Genomic DNA, 19,944 nt, shown 5'->3' on the forward strand with positions numbered 1-19,944 from the left:
CAGTACCATGGGTTTGTCCTAGTTTTCTCCATTTCCATATTTGTAACTCCTGTCACCAATAGTAGGACACCAATCAGGCTACATTTTATTGGTAGATGAAAATTAAGACAAGAGTGTCAAAGATTCTAAACAAAGGGGCTGCATAATTAGGAGAACAGGGATCAGGTATGTATGCTTCTCCTCAGTTTGCCCTGTGTAACTCGTCTCAATCCTGTGCCTCTATAGTCCCACTTACAGAAAAAGCAGATGAGGGAAATGGTATGAAATTTAGTTTTTGTTTCTAGAGCATCTAGCATTCTACCAGTGGCAGAAGAGTTATATAGAATCATGCTTCTTTTTCCTTAAAAATGAAGAGTGGATGGGTACTCGATCAAAAAGTGAAAGGAAAATTTTATCAAATGATGTTAAACATTAGTAGCTCTCATCTTCAGTAAGCCTGGAAGCATCCTCTCATACACAGTTACTTTCTGAATTGTACACAGGGACAATTGAAGAGACACTCCCATTTATCAAAAATCAATGTTTCTTTTAATTAAAGGGGCTTAGGAAAAACAAAAAGCACTTTCCCTGTCTTGTTAGCAGTTGTCCTTCATTGGACAATACCAGGTTTCCATTAGCTTTGTGTAATTCCAGAGTCCAATAACCACTGTCAAATGCTGAAGATGTAGCCGCATAAGTCTGATTTAGAACAGCTATTTAGATCTCAATTATTAATGAAATTAGTGTCCTGAATGTCAGCAAGAGCACTGCCTTAGGTAAAGGCTGTAAAGGAAATCATATTAGTGTGGAATTTCCTCTCCTTAGGGGCTCCTCTTAGATTACATTATTCACTTAGCTATCTCCTGTCAGGGAAATTGAAATGTTGGCCATGATCTGAGCCTGGGGCAGAACCAAATGGAGAAGTTAAGGGGTATCTCAATGGCATCGATTCCAAAACATTTGCTTGGTGCCCACGTTGCCGTTGGTCCGGTTTAATGTTTACAAAATAGCACCAGCACGGACAGCAGACACTGGCCGAGAGAGAAGAATGGAGTGAAGCAGAGGCCCTTTAGGAAGAATTGAGTGCAGCCCATCTAATAGGCAAGTTTGCATGTCTCCTCTTCGGGCCGAGCCCGAGAACACTGGCAGGTACCATGGCTTTCCTGTGGCCCTTCATCCTGGTGGCTGCCTCAGGTGGGTCCTTTTAATGATTTTACTTTCGGCCCAGAATAGTAACTTTTAAAAGCTAGAGACCGTATTTTTCTACCTGGTGCTGGATAACTCCTTACAAGTGTTCGTTTTTACTTAGCATCTGTAAAGCACCAGTCCTGCGAAGCGACGTGGAGCCCGGTGATTTGTTATGTCTTTGCTCCTACAGTTACAGATCTGTAAATACGGAGTCACACAGTGGGGCTCTTGACACACAGCTGAAAATATGCTGGAAATGTTATAGCTGCTTGATAAAGCTTCTCCAGAAATCAAGCTCTCTTTGCGGCAATTTACATCGAGAGTTGAGGCATTCCTTATTCAGATTTGCTTTTGTGTCTGAATAATAGATTTTTATTATCCCAAACAGTCTTGGCTTCATTATAAGCTTTTGGTAGCCCAGAAGAGTTTCCTGTATACAGCTTGGATGAAGACACCTGCGTATCATTTTGGTATTACGGGTCTCACCCAGCCATGCAAAGTCTGTGTAGGTGATGAATATATCTCCAGAGACAACTACTAGAAACTTGTACGTTTTTAGTGTACATTTCCCCTTAAGATACTTTAAAAATTATTATAGCCTCCTGAATTTCTAGAACTAAGTTTTTGTGGTATGAGTATTAACTCCACTGAATTGGGCCATTTGTGTTAAGATCCAATAGATTCTTAAAAAACACAGACAGATCAAGAATATATGATTATGCTGGTGTTCCCCCCAGTTCCCACTTTCTTGAGGGGTGTCCTCGAGCTCATATCTCAAAGAGTTTCCATGTTTTAAAATATAACTGGAAGTGGAATGAGTCAATTACTGAGATGAGGCAGGAATTTGGAAGCCCAGCAGCTGGAAATGATTTTTTTATTGGGTAGAGAAGAAAAATAGCCACTTATCATTAAAATAGGAGAATCCTGAATGTTGAACTTAAAGGATAAAAGCATATCTTAATTATAAAAATGAAAACAGGAAATTTCATTAAATGCCAAATGGGTTTCTTAGCAGAAAATAATTGTGAACATTAAGCTAAGTAAGATAAAATAGAAAAATAAAAGGTAAGGAAAAAAAAGAAAATCTTCTTAATGTCTCTTTCTAATGTTTTTGTATTATGCTTGATTTTTGTTCTAAATGTGACAGAAAGTATGTTTGAATGGTGTCTAGTAATCAGTGCTTGACCATAAATTATACTGGGGACATGTGTTGCAGAAAAAACTGCCCTTTGGAATTTTTGCTGGGTTAATATCAAGATGACTTGTAAATACAAGAGCACTAAACCAACCACCAATTTAAGGCCACTGCCTGATGGCAGTGTCCTGGGTGAGAGCCTAAATTAAGAGACCTGTTTAGTTCCTACCACACTACTCACCAGCCTTGTGACCCTGAACAAGCCAATTAATCTCTTAGAGATTGAGTTTTCCTGTAAGTTAAATGCTTATTTTGTATATTGTGGTGATCAAATAAGATAGCATTGTGAAGTTGTAAGGTGCAATGCTAATAGAAGGTATTTTTGACCCCAAATCACACAGACACAGAAAATAACAGTAGGCTGTTTCTGCCCAGTGATGTATACCATGCAACATGTCGGTTTCCTTTTGGAGGACCACTCACTTCTGTCCCTAATATTCTTAGGGAGCCAGCTCAGTGTAATGTCACAGTAAAGAGCTTGGGCTTTGGATCCAGTCCAGCCTCTTCATTTGCAAGCTGTAGGACTTTGGGTGGTCCTAAGCTCACTAAGCCTCTAGTCTGTCACCTGTAGTGAGGTGAATCCTCATGGGGCTGGAGAGTACCTGTCTCATAAGGCTGTTGTAAAAGCCAAAGGAGGTTGTTCGTGTAAAATGCTCTAAGCCCAGTGCCTGACGTGCAGCATGTATTCAGCCAGATTTGGGAATTCAGTAGACCACACCCCTAAATCTCATTCCTCCTGCAACTTCTCAGATGTGTGTGTAACTCTTTTATACTTCCAAAGCTGACATACTAAGTGAGAACAGCTCTTTTCATCACAGTGTCCAGAACACTTTAAGGTAGAATTCGTCAAAACAAGGAAAACAAAGGAAAAATTCCATTATATTCTTATCTTAAAAAAAAAAAATCTCTGCCCCAAAAGTGCTTCATAGCTCAGTCCCTGACACATTCCACTTTCCAGAAATCTTACAAGTGAATTATTTGGAGCCAATTATTAGCATCCATAGAGGCCGCGTTAACGAGGAATCTTCCCTGGGTCTGTGGATAGCTTCCATCAGTGTCTGTTGAAACATCACTGAACTGTGAGTCATTTAGTGCTTGTGTGAATGTCACATTAGCTTTCAAGGGGCATAATTTACTGTTAATTAATGGTCACTTAAATCCGTAATCTCTCTCCTGTAATTGATCTTTCTCCTCAGGCAAATTTGCATTCATAGTAGAAATGTAATTTATTATTTCTTCCCATTTTAAACAAAGAACTCTTTACCCTTATAGTTTATTTAAGCATACTTTCATTTCCTTCTTATTTTTCCTCCTATTGTTGCTTGTTTCTCTGTTGTTCCTAGTTCTAGATTCTAGAACTTTGTCTTTTTACCCAAAGGCTTTGACACGTCCTAGAAACTATGTTTATCCATAGGAGACGTATGGATTGTTTCCTAGAAAAGACAGCAGAAGGGAATTTGAGTCTTAATAGCAGAGGGTATAGGGAAAACACATTCATTTCCCAGAATTCTGTTTTAATTCTGTCTCAGATAGTTTCCTGTATCGAAACATGCACATTTCAGTGTTTCCCCAACTGGGACTTGAATTGGGAGCTTCCAAGCGAGGTGAAAGTGAAGTTGCCCGGAGCGAAGTTCACAGGAAAGGCACCAGACCAGCTTTGCTTTGTGTTCCTGACTTCTCTCCCCTGGGGTACACCAGCAAGAAATGGTCTCAGGTAGAGAGAGTCACAGCACATTTTTTTGACAATCACAGTTCACAAAAACCCTAAAAATGATGCTCGATGCATGCCACCTACCTTAGTCCTCCATGCCTGAATAGCGGATGCCATTTTAGGCATCTCCGTGGGTGAATAGTTAGGGAGTTAAAATGCTCATTAGCTTCGCAGTTCTGGTGGTAATGAAAGTGAATATTCCACTGCCCACGGTGACTCTGCACTGCACCCCCAGCATCGTCGTTAGCATTTTGGTCACACTGACATTGATAAATCATAGAAATTGCTGCCTGTGGCGGCAGGTGACACGACATCATTCATAAAGAAATGGGTATAAACAGGACTGTCACACAGGGAGAAGATATCTCATTTACAGTTTCCTGCTGGATCCCGCATACCTTCAGCAGCTCATCAAAATAACTATCAAAACCACTGAGAGGAGGTGAATTCACGCGCAGGACACTACAGATAGATTTCACTCACGCACTGTGGCAGGAGGCGTGCAATTTGCTCCAGTCCAATGACTTAGCGAAGCTTTGAATCCCCCAGGAGGTGGCAAAGCTTGTGAGCAAAATATCTTTTTCAATTCAGAGGAAGCCCTCACAAATTTGTCACTTCCAATTGTTGGTGCTCATTCCTCTTGCTTCTTTTCCCCTGGCCTCCCCTGCCTCAACACCAATCACTGCTCCTCTACAAATCAGGATTCCCAGGCCATAAAGAATGGTTGTTCTCTGGAAACAGAAAGAATTTTCCCAAAACGAAGATCTCATTTTCTGACAAGTGTGTTTTATTTAAAGACAGTTGAGTGAGAAAAGAGGGTTTTTTTGTTGTTGTTGTTTTTAGGAGAAAAGTATGAATTGGAATCTTGTTAATCCCATTATATAGGAATTTTGGGGTTCACTGGTTTGTCCATGTTTCTGCGTGAATTTCCTATTTAGCTGTTGAATTACAAATGGAAAAAAAGTCAAGGAGGAGATCACTTTTGATTAAATGTAGGGGAAGGTTTGTTTTTTTTGTTTTGTTTTTTCCCTGTGTCTTAGAAGGGGATGATACTGGAATACAGGATTCTGTCTCCAAGATGCATGATTGCTGTGAAAACAGAATTGTAGGTGCAGTTTGGATTCTTGGAGATCCGAGATGACTTACTGATCGCTACAATGAGCTGTCTTTTTGGGGCAGTCAGGTCATCAGCTTACTTTAAAGTAAGCGTCTGCCAAAGAGCCCACTAGCTGCCTGTGAACTTCAGCAAATTGTGGTAAACTGAAAACTGTATTCTACCAGGACCCACCAAGTCCTCAACGGTCTGAGGTCTCCTCGAGATGCTAAGCTCCTCTTATTTTCCTCCTCATGATGCCAGTTTTGTTTTTCAGAAACCCTAGCCATGGACATGCCTCATCCCACGAACCCTGCTCTGTATCGTCTCACCAAGCACCTACTACAGAAATATCACAAGGCAGTGAGGCCAGTTCACGACTGGACTGAGGCCACCACGGTGTATCTAGATGTGCTTGTCCACGCCATTTTGGATGTGGTGAGGACCGTCTTACCCTTACTGATCCCAGTTACCTGTTTGTAACAGCACCTGCTGTTTACATGGGAGCCTGGTTGAGCTGGTAGGGAAGTTGACCTGGACTCGTGTTAGCAGTGAGCAGTGAGCATGAGGTAAAACACTTAATAGGCAAACCATGCTTTCTAGTCCCTGACTTGCAATGTGAGAGGCAGAGCATCTAGAAATAGGAGTTTCATGGAACTAAGAGGTTTTAAAAATTGTGGTCACAGACCACTGTACATATTTTATGAGTTTGCTGAAACAAACAAACAAAAATGGTATTTTTTTTCCCTATGGCTCACATTTCTTAGGGACAGTAGTAAATTTCAGAAAAACATCTACCACTTATTGCCTGAAATTGAGAGAAAGAGAAAAACGTGTTCTGGTACTTTGAGTTTATACCCAAGGTGTTTACTAAGGGCGGTGAGGGAAGATTTGCTTATATAGCTATCTTCTATATCTAGAAAGTGGGTTGTTGTGGGAATTAAATGAGAGAATACATGGAAAGCATTTACCAGAGGTCTTAGTAGGTCCTCCGTAAATGATGGCTTATCCTTGCTTCCTCTTTCTCCTCTTTTCTTAATCACAAAGTCTTCGGTATTGATAGATCCCAGATTTATTTTGATTTTTCTTAAGAGCAGACTTTACTGAACTTGTTTGTTAATGTAGTTTAATATCTTTTTTCAATTTACTTCTCAAAACATTTTTTTCTAACTGAGGTATACATATGTTGAAATGCACAGATCTTAGTATACGGTCTAATGAGTTTTGGTAACTGGGTGCGTGCATAGAATCCACACCCCTATCAATATAGCAAATATTTCCATCACCCCTCATTGACTTCTCAGCCAATCCCCATCTCTCCATCCACAGAGACAATCACTGTTCCCATTACTTTCATCATAGATTATTTTTTGCCATTTCTAGAATTGCATATGAATGAAATGTTATTGTGTGTCCTCTATTGTGTCTGGATTTTTCATTTGGCATCATGATTTTGAGGTTCACTCATGTTGGGTTTATCAGTAGTTTTTCTTTTTTATTGGTGAATAGTATTTGATTATGGTTATACCATGATTTGTTTATATCATTCTTTCTTTTTTCTTAAGGAGAGAGCACAAGAGCGTGTGGTCAGGGGGTTGGGCGTGGGTGGAGAGGTGGAAGGAGAGGGAAAAAGAGCATCTTAAGCAGCCTCCATGCCCCACACAGAGCCCAACACGGGGCTCAGTCTCACAACCCTGAAATCATGACCTAAGCCGAAATTAAGAGTTGGACACTCAACCTACCGAGCCACCCAGGTACCTCTGTTTATCCATTCATATGCTGATAGACGTTTGGGTTGTTTCCAGTGTTGGGATATTATTATAACACTGCTATACAAGCCTTTTTATGTACATGTTTTTATTTCTTAGGTAAAATCTAGAAGTGAAAGAATTGGCTCAGATAGGTGTACCCTTATTGAGAATCTGCAAGACTGATTTACAAAGTCATTGTATATTTTATACTCCCATGAGTCAGATAGCTGAGTTCCCATTGCTCCACATCCTTATTGGTATTTGGTGTTATCAGTCTTATTTTTAGCCATTCTGTTGAGGGTATAATGGTATTTCACTAAGGTTTTACTTTAAATTTCTCTGATGGCTTGTGACCAGGAATTCTCTTCCATGTGCCTATTGGCTACTTACATATCTTTCTTTGTGAAGTAGCTTTTTAAGTCCTTTCCTTTTTTTTTTCCTTTTAGATTATGTTGTTGGTCTTTTTGTTCTAGACTTATAGGCATTGTTTATATATTGTCATACTTATACATTGCAAATACTTTACTACCAATCTCTGACTTGTCTGCTCATTCTCTTAAAGGGTCTTACGGTGAACAGAGATCTTAAAGCTTAACGAGGTCTATTGTAAATCAATTATTTAGTTGTGGTTGGTGCTTTCTGGGTACTAAGACACCTTCAATACTCCCAAGTTCACAGACATATTTTCCTGTATTTTTTGTCAGAAGATTTATAGTTCTTAGTTCCTTAGATTTCGTCCTAGGATCTATTAAGAATTAATCTTTGTGATGGTGTGAGGCGTGGGTCGAAGTTTTTGTGTGTTGTTTTGGTTTGGTTTTTTGCATTCGGACAGGAGTTGAAAAGGCTTTCCTCTCACCATTGATCTGCTTGGTGCCTTGGTTGAAAATTAGATTGACTGATAAGTGTTGGGCTATTTCTCTTGAAATCAGGCAGTGTGAGTCCTTTCCATTTCTACATAAATTTTATAATTACCGGGCGCCTGGGTGGCTCAGTGGGTTAAGCCTCTGCCTTCGGCTCAGGTCATGGTCCCAGGGTCCTGGGATCGAGCCCCACATCGGGCTCTCTGCTGAGCAGGGAGCCTGCTTTCCCCTCTCTCTCTCTCTGCCTGCCTCTCTGCCTGCTTGTGATCTCTGTCTGTTAAATAAATTAAAAAAAAATTTTTTTTTAATTTTATAATCACCTTGTCAGTTTCTTTTTTTAAAAAAAACTGCTGTGAGTTTTTTTTAGGATGGTGTGGGATCTGCAGAGTAATTTAGGGGAGAACTGACATCTTTATAATAAATATTCCAGTTTTTAAATACGTTCTCCATTTATTTGGGTCTTCAGCAATGTTTATAATTTCTGATGTAGAAGCTTTACATATATTTCTATTAAATGTATCCCAAAGTATTCTTGCTGCTATAAATATTACTTGGAACTTTTTATTTTCTATTTGTTATTATTGTAGATAAATATTAATTTTGCATGTTGACTTTGTATACTGTGGTCTTGCTAAATTCACTTGTTAATTTTGGTAGTTTTTTGGTAGATCAATATTGTCTACATATACAATCATGTCATCTGCAGATAGTTTTACTTCTTCCTTTCTAATCTGTTTATACTCTTTATTTTTTCATTGTCATGTTGTATTGCCTAAGACCGCTCCTACAATTTAACAGAAATAGTGAGAGCAAACATCCTTGTTTATTCCCATTCTCAGGGGAAATTTTTTCACCATTAACTATGACGTTAGCTATAGCTTTTTTATCAATGTTCTTTATCAGGTTGAGGAAGTTCCTTCTTATCTATTGTACACTAAGAGTTTTATTTTGTTTTTTTAAATCATGTATGTATATTGAATTACATCTAATGTTTTTTCTCCATCTATTTGGATGATCAGATAATTCTTCTGTTTTATGCAGTTAAAAGGGTGAATTATTTTGATTGATTTTTCGAAAGTTAAAATGTCCTTGTATTCCTAGGATAACCTCCATTTAATCTTAATATATTATCCTTTTTATATATTTCTGGATTTAAATACCTACTTAATATAGATTGCATCTATGTTAATGAAGCATATTGGGCAATAGTTTTTATTTCTTGTAATATACATGTCTTGTTTGGTATCAGGGTTATCTTGGCCTTAATAAAACCATTAAAATGTCTTCCCGCTTCAATTTTCTGTAAGAGTTGTGTAATATGGATATTTTTCTTTCTTAATATTTGATAGAATTCACCAGTAAAATCACCTAGGACTGGAGTTTTCTTGGTGAGAAAATATTCAAATGTGAATTCATTTTTATTAACATATATAAGGATGTTCCAATTTTCTATTTCTTTTTGTGTTGCTTTTAATAATTTGTGTTTTTCAAGGAATTTATCTGTTTATCCAAGTTGTCAAATTTGTTTGTTTATAATATTGCCTTTTTTATCCTCATGTGGGTAATTTGTGTTTTCTCTTATTTTCCCTTGACCAATACTGGGAAAGTTTTCTTAATTTTACTTATTTTTTCCAAAAAACCAAATACTCACTTTGAATTTAATCTGTTGTTTATTTCACTGATATCTGCTCTTATCTTTACTTAATTTCTTTCTTTTAATTTGTTTTTCTTTACCTACTTTCTTAAAGTAGAAGCTAAGGTCATCGATTTTAAACCTTTCTTTTTCTAATTTTAGCATTTGTACTATCTCTAATCACTGCTTTAACTGTATCCCACAAAATTTTGAAGCTTTTAAAATTAAAACATAAATTACATAAAATGAAACATCTTTTTGAAGCTGATCTCTTCCCCCTGCCCCCCCATACCTGGCAACCAGCGATCTTATCTTTCTCACTATAGTTTTGCCTTTCCAGAAAGCCAGATAAATGAAATCCTATGAAATTTGCCCTTTGTTTTGGCTTCTTGGGTGTGGTATAATGTCTCGGAGATCACACATGAGTTGCTGTAGGGTCAGTAGCATTCCACTGTGCAAGGACGTGTACTGCAATTGGCTTATATGTTTACCAGGTGTTGGACATGTGGGTTATTTCCAATGTGGGGAAATCATGAGTAAAGCCACTAGACACAGTTGCAAATATGTTTTCACTTCTTTTGGATAAATCCTTTATGATAAGCCTGTATTTAGCTTTATAAGGTACTTCCAAACTTTTTCCCATAGTGGTTGCCTCATTTTGCATTCCCCCTGGGATGTAGGGGTTTCTTCCACGTCATTGCCAGCACTTGATATTGTCAATCTTTCTAAATTTTAACCATCCTGGTAGATTTGTGATGATACCTCCCTCTGGTTTTTAACTTTTGTTTCACCAAAGACTAATGACATTGAATATCTTTCTGTGTGTTAATTTACCAATTGCTATCTTTTTAGTAAAGTGCTCAAATCTTTCACCCATTTTCAAAACAGTGTTGTTCATTATCTTATTGAGTTGCAGGAGTTCTTTATATATTTTGGGTCTATTTCTGGACTCCATTTTGTCCAACTACTCAATGTTTCTCCCGACACCAGCCCACTGTCTCAGTTACTGCAGCATTACAGAAGTCTTGAAATTAGAGTATGCCTTCCAACCTTCTTCTGTTTCCAAATCATTTTGACTCTTGAAGGTCCTTTGCATTTCCATATAAACTTTAAAACCAATTTCTTTTTATAAAAAGTGCTGGAATTTTTATTGGGATTACATTAAATCTATTGGTCAATTTGAGGACAGTCAACATTTTAATAATAGTTTTGTAATCCGTGAGCACATTTACCTCTCCGTTTATTTAGTTCTTTAATTTCTCCTAGTAATATTTTGTAGTTGTAAGTGTTTTATGCATATTTGGTTAAATGTATCCCTAAGTATTTCACAATTTTGGTATTATTATAATGGTATTTTATTTTATTTTATTTTATTTTTATAAATGGGATTTTAAAATGAATCTCTTTGTGGCTAGCATACAAAAATACAGATGATTTGGATGCATTGGCCTTGGATCCTGTGACCTTACATCTCTTAGTAGTTTTATAGGCCCTTTTGTGGATTCATATTTTCTATGTAGAAAATCACATTGTCTGTGAATAAAGACAGTTCTGCCTCTTTATCTCTATTCTTTATACCTCTTTTTCCTTTTATTGTCTGGTGCACTGGCTTGAACCTCCAATAAAATCTTAAAGAGAAGGATGTGCTATTCCATAAATATCAATTTGATAAATGTGTTTGGTAGGATTATTAAAACCTTCTCTAACTTTTTAAATTTTTGGCATTCTATTAATTTCATAGCGAGGGGTGTTAAATCCCCAGCTGTAAGTGTGCTTTGTCTGGTTCTCCGATTGTGTTTGGTGAGTATACATTGAGAATTCCATGTCTTCTTGATGAATGGATCCTTTTGTCGTTATGAAATACCCCTCTTCATGTCTGGTAATATCCTTTTCTTGAAGTTTTTCTCATGCTTGCTTCTTGCACGATGGATGTTTTTGCCGTCCTTTTATTTTCGTCTCTCCGTATGACATTGTATTCAAGGTCCTTTCCTGGAGGCAGCATATAGTTGAGTCTTGCTTTTTTTTTTTTAACTTTTCTTTTGAAATAATTATAAATTAACAGGAAGTTGCAAATAAATTTACAGGGAGGTTCTGTGTACCCTTCATCCAGTATCCCCACATGTTAACATCTTGGGCCAATACAGTGTAATTCCAGCTCTAAAACATTGACATTGGTTCAATCCACAGAACTTACTCAGATTTCTCTAGTTATACATATACTCGTGTGTGTGTGTATCTTTATCACATGTGTAGCTTTGTAACCACAGCTACCACACCTCAAGTTTACAGTCATCACCAGGGGATGCCTGGTTCCACACCCCTGTCCCTACCACCTAGCCCTAACCACTAGCAAATGATAAATCTCTCTCCATCTTTGTAATTGTGTTATTTTGAGAATGTTCTATAAATGCAAACATACAGCATGCAACCTTTGAGATAGGTTTTTTCATTTGATATAATTCCCTTCAGGTTTACCCAGGTAGCACATATCTTGAGTTCCTTTGTTTCATTGCTGAGCAGTATTCTGGGGCGTTGTTTTTTTTAACCTGTCCATCTGTGCATTTTAATTGAAGCATCTCCTCCATTTACCAATAACCATCTTGCTGTTTGTTTTCTAGTGGCCCCACCTGTTTCTGTCATTGTTGCTCTTCTCCTTTTTTCCCTTTCATCTTGCTTTAAGTAAATCAAACATTTTTTAAATATATTTTTTAAAGATTTTATTTATTTATTTGACAGACAGAGATCACAAGTAGGCAGAGAGGCCGGCAGAAAGAGAGAGGAGGAAGCAGGCTCCCCACTGAGCAGAGAGCCCAGTGCGGGACTCAATTCCAGGACCCTGGGATCATGACCTGAGCCAAAGGCAGAGGCTTTAACCCACTGAGCCACCCAAGCACCCCCATTTTTTAAATATTTGACTTCAGTTCTTCTCTTGGCTTTTTAGCATCCTTCTAGATTATTTTTTAGAGGTTGTTTTAGGGATTTCCATATCCATCATTCACTTAATACAGTGTACTTAGAATTAATGTTACTGTCCTTTACATAAACTGTACAAATCTTACAACAGTAAGATTCCATTTCCCAGCTCCATTGTCCTTTGTACTACTTTTGTCTTCAATTTTACATTTATATACATTATATTCCCCACAATACGTTATTATTTTAATGTATTTTGTTAAAATAACTTAACAATTCCTCTTTGTTTATATGGAGATATTTTTCTGTGTTAATATCTTAATGCTGTGCTGTCAATCATAGACTCCGATTTTTTGACTGAGATTTAGACATTGTAGTTGATTAAAAAATAATTTGAAAGTTAAAATATAATTGATATCACAGGGCTTAAATTATTTTTTTTTGTCTGATGCTAGTTATTTTTTTAAAGACTTATTTATTTAAGAGAAAGAGAGAGAGAGAGAGAGAGAGAGAGTGCATGTGCCCAAGCAGGGGAGGGGCAAAAGGAGAGGAAGAGAGAGAATCCTCAAGCAGGTTGAGTGGTGAGCACAGAGCCCAAGATCATGACTGAGCCGAAAATAAGAGCCAGCGGCTTAACTGACTGAGCCATCCAGGTGCCCCACAAATTATTTTAACATCACTTTCTTCCAGCTCACATAAATCCCTAATCATCATTTCTTTATGAAAAGGAACATTTAAGTGATAAGCACACCAAAAAAAAAAAAAAAAATCAGGTTTCACAAAAGTACCAGTTCTAAGATCCTAGAAAATATTTAATGAAGTGCCAGGAAATATCCACCCCTACTTCAAAGGCCTAGTCTTACATAAAGCTCCCAGAAAGCATAGAGCTTACAGAAAACTCCCTTAAATTTCCTCTGTAATTGGATGTTGAACTAAAATTTTTGAGAGTTAATTTCCTGGGGCTATATCTTCACATACTTAGGGAATATTAGTCCCTACTAGTTGTCAGTGGGTTATTACGACTGCATTGTTTATCAGTCATTGTTCAATAGGAATAGCCTGATTTGAATAAGGACACAGGATATGAGTCACATCCTGCAAAACCCCAAGACACACAGATAATCAACTTTGAATAAGGGAATAAGACTACCTTTAGGTCTATCCTCATCCTCCCACTTTCTGCTTCGTATTGATTAAGATAAAGTAGAATTGCTCAGGCTTTCCTTTAGAGGGTTAGCTGGAGATAAATAGAGAAAAGGAGTCAAGTTTCCATGTTAATATTTTTCTCTTGGAACAACTATATCAAATTGAAATTTATCTGTTTCTCTCTATCCTGATCAAGCCAGATTCCTTCTGGTAGTTAAGGAGAACACCATTATTTTTTCAAAGATATGTTTTCTCCATTGGCGTGGAATATACTACTTTTTACTGGAATGCGTTAGACAGTAGTACTGTCTTATTGGATTTGGCAGACTTTCCTCCAGAAATCTGGAAAAATCTCAAATTCCATCACTCTAGTTTTATCCCTGTCTACTGCCTTAGCCTTATCTCCTCAATAGTGCAATGAAACCAACCCCTTGTTGTCTCCTGTTTCCTCCACTGAATGTCTTTGTCTTCATTCTCCATCTGTAAAATATTATAATCCTTCAAATCTCAGCTCCCAAAAGAGATTTCCCTCAAATCTGCAAGCTGACAGCAATGTCTCCTTCCTTTAAATCTACAGAAGTCTATATATTTCTTAACACAGAGAGTTACTTGTTAAAATGTCACATACCCTAGTTTATTAATAAGCTGCCTGAGGGAAGGGCTTGCTTCATGTTCATGTTCATGTTTCCCACAATATGCAGGTAGCGTATCTTACCTCAAAGACAGGGATAGATATCTGTCAAGCAATCAATTGATTAAGATAGTCTAATATGCTTTGCAAACATCTCTAGGACATTCAGCAGGGCTAAGCCTAAAGTTCATTGTGGAGTCAAGGCCCGTTTTGAGGGACTTAAGGAAATCATGCACAGAATCAGACAGGACACCCCCCCGTGGGAATAGATAAGTTGTTGGGTGCATCCGTTGCTGGCAACTTTTGTCTGGAGTGAAGAGCTTTCAGCGCAGTTTCCATCACGGCATCTTGCTTCCGTTATAATGTTTTGCCTCCTGTTTTGTTTATATGAAAGACTACAGTCTTGTCTTAGAATTTCTGGGTATTATGAGTACCTTAGGGAAATCTGATTATAGAGATAGTCTACTCAACAGTGAAGAGTTTCAATTTGTTTCTATTGAGTTTTGTCAATTCCGAGTCTCAGCTACCTTTGTATTCCAGTCCATTGACTAGAGCCTCCTAGCCAGACGTTGAGGCATCTGTTTCTATAGTCTTTGGAACTGGGAAAGATAAATAAGAATGTGCGGGAATTATCTGTATATTTGCTAACCACCAATTTAGATCTAAATAGACTCCCTCTGTTAGGAAGACTAATGAATTCCAATTCTCTGAAATATCCTTTGCTTTTAACAAGCAAGATGGAAGGTATCTAAAGAAAAAAGAGAGAGAGAAAGAGATACACAGAGGGAAAAGCTGTGAATAATGCCACCAGAGAACCAATTATGTTCACCAGCTGGCATTGAGAAACTTGTTTCCTTTGACAAAAAAAAAAAAAAAAAAAAAAAAATCAGTTTTAGCCTCAGACTTCTTTTTGACATTGTGTTCTTTAGGGCTGAATAACAGATGCTCCCAGGCACCCCTTAATATATTAGAAAAAAATTCTTAACACTTGTTACATGTAACATGACAAAACAATGGGCAGGAAGAGAAAAATGAGCTAAGGCATCAATCTGGCAGTTAATAAGAATCAACTGAGTAAAATAATAGTCTCTTCAGCCATGACTGAGTCAGTGACACATTCATGACCTGGTGTGACAGACATTTAAAAAAAAAAAAAAAACAACTGATCAGGACATTTCATTAAATTAAATTTCATTAAACTTTAATGAAATTTAATTTCCTTAAAAGTATATTTGCTGTGAAAGAATGGTTACAAGCTATATTTTCCAGTAAGACAAATTACATTTTGAACCCGGTCTCCGCCTCCCCCAGTTTGTGGGGAACCCTCATCGGTGGCAGCTAACCTAAAACTGAGCCCTTTGTGCTTTAACTGGGGAGACAGACCCCACATCTTCCATTGTCAATAAATCAAAGTCCGGTTCAACAGCATGACAGTTCAGAGCAAGAAAATCAAATCTAAATAAATAATGCTGATTTTAAAAACATGATTTCAGAATGTCTCCGCTGGTAAAACTTGGAAGGAAATGGTGTCTCCTCAAGGTTCATTCATGTTGTAGCATGTGTCAGAATTTCTTTCCCTCTTAAGGCCGCATAATGTTACTTTGTACGTATAGACCACATTTTGCTTATGTATTCATCTTTGATGGACACTTGGGTTGCTTCCACCCCTTAGCTATTGTGACTAATGGTGCTGTGAACATGGATGTGCAAATAACTGAGTCTCTGCTTTCAGTTCTTTTGGATTTATACCAAAGAATGGAATTGCTAGACCATATGGTAATTCTATTTTTAATTTTTTAGGAACTGCCACTATTTTCCATAGCAGCTGTACCATTTTATATTCCCACCAATAGTGCACAAGGATTCCAATTCTTTACATCTTCACCAACACTTATTTTCTGTTTTTGTTTGATTTTGTTTTGTTTTGTTTTAGTAGCCATCTTAATGAGAGTGAAGTGGTATTTCACTGTGGTTTTGATTTGCATTTCCCTAATGATCAGGGATTGTGTTAGCCGGCTTGGAGTGCTGTAACAAGTACCATAGACTCTATTTCTCACAGTTCTAGAGGCTGGGAAGTCCAAGACCAAAGTTCATAATTTGGTCCATAGCAGGGATATTGAGCATCTTTTCATGTGTGTATTAGCCATTTGCATATCCACTTTAAAGAAATATCCATTTTGAAATAGGGTCATTGTTTTGTTTTAATTTGTAGAAATTCTTTATAGATTCTGGATATTAACTCCGGATCAGATATATGATCTGCACATATTATTTCCATTCTGTGGATTGTCCTTTTACTTCTTGAAGCTGTCCTTTACCTTTAAAGCATGGAAGTTTTTCATTTAGCTGAAGTCCCATTTACTTTTTCTTTGGTTGCAGTGATTATGGTGTCATCAACCGCCTAATTCAAAGTCACGAAGATCTACTTTGTTTTCTTCCTTTTTAGAAACTATTTATTTATTTATTTATTTGAGACAGAGAGAACGTGTGCACATGCAGTTGTGGGGAGGGAGAGAATCCCAAGCAGACTTCCCACTGAGGTTGGAGCCTGGCATGGGGCTCTGTCCCAGGACCCCAAGTTTATGACCTAAACCGAAACCAAGAGTCAGCTGCCTAACAGACACCAGGCACCTCTCCTATGTCTTCTTCTAAAGTTTTACAATTTTTGCTCTTACATTAGGTTTATGGTCCATTTTGAGTTAATGAGTTGATGTTTGTACATGGTGTGGGATATTCCTTTTAATTCCTCAGGGCATAGCAGTTTTAGAATGTTCTTTGGTACAGTAGATATGAAAAAATTAGTAAGGAGCAGGTTTTTTGGTTTGTTATTCTTAGGGGTCTTTTAAAAAAATTATTCATTGCCAATATGGGGAAATCACATCTATATCATCAAAAATACACTTCATTTACATGAAGCTCATTCAGTCTGTTTGATAAGCAGAGAAATCCAAACAGAAGGTAACTTAACAGGAATGGCTGCCAAGAGCAGTTGAGATAACACTCATTGAAATATTATGAATAATATCTTAATTACAAATGAAAGCTTGGTCTCATCTTTTTAGCCCAGAATTGGCTAGGCTACATGTCATTTTTTAGTTTGATTAATGGCAGAGTAACTAATTAGGGTAGGAAAGGGATTAGCAAATCCTTCAAGATGTCAGATGTAGTCATGGTGCCATTTTGTCATAGATACTATAGTAAAGTTCACAGTGACAGGCATGTGTAAATAAATAGGAACCGAGAATACTCAGATTTGAAGAGTGAAGGCAATACTTTCAAACTCAACATATTAAGTTAGATTTGTTTTTTTCTCTGAATTATCATCATGTTGAATTGGACTTTTATTTATTGACATTCTAAGATTTGGTACAGATTTTCTCTTTGCCTTGCAGGATGCACAGAACCAAAAATTGAAGACAAGTATATGGTACCACGAGGTAAATGACGTTTCCTTCTGTGCATGCTGGACCCTTGATCTTAACCTGTTGCAAAATATCATTATTCTAAGGAATAGATATCTTCTTTGTGTTTGCAACTTAGCTTCATAGATGTGCAGCAGACCCAATTTATTAGAATTTGTGTAAGATATATGGCCATGGTTTCTGGTTGGGGTACCATCTTTAGGAGCTGGGAGGAGAGTCCTCTCCCCTAACAGTGCCAACAAGCAGATCAGTTGGGTTATTCACCCAAATCCCTCTTCAGTTCTTTGGTGAGACTGACACTGCCCCTTTTTGATAAATTTCTTTTCTGGCCACTTCTTACAGGTTTGGGATGATGAGTTTTTATCCTGGAACCCCAGCATGTTTGATGAGATTAGAGAGATCTCTCTACCTCTGAGTGACATCTGGGCGCCTGACATCATCATCAAGGAGCTGTAAGTGTGCTGGGGTATATTTCCATGGGGTTTAACACTACTTGGACTGTTCAGGCCACTTGCTCTTACTTTTAGTTATTGCTTCTGTTTTTTGGTTTTCATCTTGAAGAGGATGACAGTTTTGGGAATATTCAAGTTGGAAGTACCATGATTTGATGTCATCTAAGATACAGATTGGATTACAAATGCTTGAGGTTACTCATGGATTATGTCTGTGCTTCAAGAGCACCAAGTGAATTAACTTTTGAGACTCTGATTACTGAGTCCATCTTTGCCAGGGTGAATTATGTCATGGGAAATGTGATTCTTATTTGCACTTCTAGGTGAGTCCTGGGTATCGTGGTCACTGCCATCTTATAATCAGTTCTGCCTGTGGATTGAAATGGGGAAGACCCTTTCTGTAACAGCGAGGTCTCTTGTGTTTTACATAGTGTGGACTTCGAAGGATCACCCAACCTTCCGTATGTCTATGTGAACTCATCTGGGACCATTAAGAACTCTAAGCCGATCCAGGTGGTCTCTGCGTGCAGTTTAGAAACCTACGCGTTTCCTTTTGACATCCAGAACTGCAGCCTGACCTTCAGTAGCGCCCTGCACACAGGTAAACTGGGAGAGGCACAGCCTGCTAGTGGGAGACACACTGCCTGGGTTGGCACACACGGGTGACATTTGGTAGTGCCATCCGCGAGGTCATTGTGTTCTTGCACATCATTGACTCTTTGTAAATCTCAGTGTCTTCTTACCGTCCTTTGGCTTCTGTTGTCATCCCGACTAAATCCTGTGCTGTGCCTAGCTCACCGCTGCTGTTGGTTTGGGAATACAATATTTGACCTCTGCTGCCTCTGAGAAGGTTATAGAAGTCCTAGGACCGGGGCCAGCATTCTACGGATAATGGAATACAAACTGTAAATTCACAGCTGGGTTTTGTTCCTGTTTTTCTTTTGTTTTGTCTTCCTGCTAAAAAGATTTTATTCCACATCGCTATCCCTAATTCAAAATGGTTATACTGAACCCTGTCTCGGTGAGACTGTACATGCAGGGGCAGGAATAAAGGGAAGAATTTGAATGGGGAGTTGGAAAAGTAGGTTGTTATCAAGGCCTGTCTCTGTGGGGGAGTCACTTGCTTCTGTTGTTGTCAGTGCACGACGTCAACCTGGCCTTCCTGAGGAGCAGAGGAGACATGAAGCATGACAAGAAGGAATTTTTGAACGACAGTGAGTGGGAGCTTCTCTCTGTGTCCTCATCGCACAACATCCTACAGAGCTATGCTGGAGAGTCTGCCCAGATTCAGTTTCACGTAAGTCCTCCTCCCTGTCCCGGCTGCCCACTTCTCGGCAGTCCTGGACCTTCTGTGTTGGGCTGAGGAGTCTCTGCTCTGCTGCTTGTTCTCACTTGTGACCATCCGAGAACAGATGACTCTGGTGGCTCTGGACTTCCCCGGCGTGGGCGTTTCCCAGACCAGAGATTCAGCCACAGGCCCTGGACTCCTGCTGCAGATATCCCTTACGCGGGTATAAAAAGATTGATTTTCAGGCACCAGAACCACCATCATAGCAGGCATCCTCAAGCCTTTTGGTACATACTGACATCCTCATTCCTAACAGCCATGGAGAGGGAAGAAAAGAAACCCCACATACAATAACAACAACAAATTGGGAGAAGACTGTCTCTTCAGCATTACTGTCCTGTTTTTAACTGAGTCAATTATTAATTCCAGATACAAATTTATAAAATTATCATTATTAGCTTGACTATCTCTAGCAGTTAGCTAACAAATCACCTGCAGGATCCTTGGAACCTATTGGCGGTTTCTGGACCAGAGAGGACAGCTGCTCTAAAATGACTCAGCGATTACCCAGACTTCTCAGACGCGCCACCAGGGATGCACTTGGCTACACTATCATGAGGAGGTTTGGTTCGTAGGAGCTTGGGAGGTGGGTTTAGGACAGTGAAGCCTGCTGGTTTACACT

The 19,944-nt window shown here is 38.4% G+C and overlaps 1 protein-coding gene across 17 annotated transcripts in view; it reads left to right on the plus strand.

Moving 5' to 3' along the window:
- The window catches only part of HTR3B (5-hydroxytryptamine receptor 3B), a 49,726-nt gene that overhangs the window by 16,977 nt on the left and 12,805 nt on the right, over positions 1-19,944 (plus strand). For 14 of the 17 annotated variants that reach the window (XM_082682610.1, XM_082682608.1, XM_082682618.1 and 11 more), the window contains 5 exons: positions 5,444-5,604; positions 17,493-17,537; positions 17,865-17,974; positions 18,406-18,575; positions 19,114-19,271. In XM_082682610.1, coding sequence (XP_082538736.1) covers positions 5,455-5,604; positions 17,493-17,537; positions 17,865-17,974; positions 18,406-18,575; positions 19,114-19,271 — 633 coding nt within the window. In that variant the 5' untranslated portion in view covers positions 5,444-5,454. Of the gene's footprint in view, positions 1-970; positions 1,174-5,430; positions 5,605-17,492; positions 17,538-17,864; positions 17,975-18,083; positions 18,298-18,405; positions 18,576-19,113; positions 19,272-19,944 lie in introns of those variants that run through there. The other 3 variants (XM_082682623.1, XM_082682616.1, XM_082682615.1) reach the window with 3 other exon arrangements.

This window comes from Mustela nivalis (assembly GCF_964662115.1).
Source record: "Mustela nivalis genome assembly, chromosome: 9".
Classification (NCBI taxonomy): Eukaryota; Metazoa; Chordata; class Mammalia; order Carnivora; family Mustelidae; genus Mustela; species Mustela nivalis.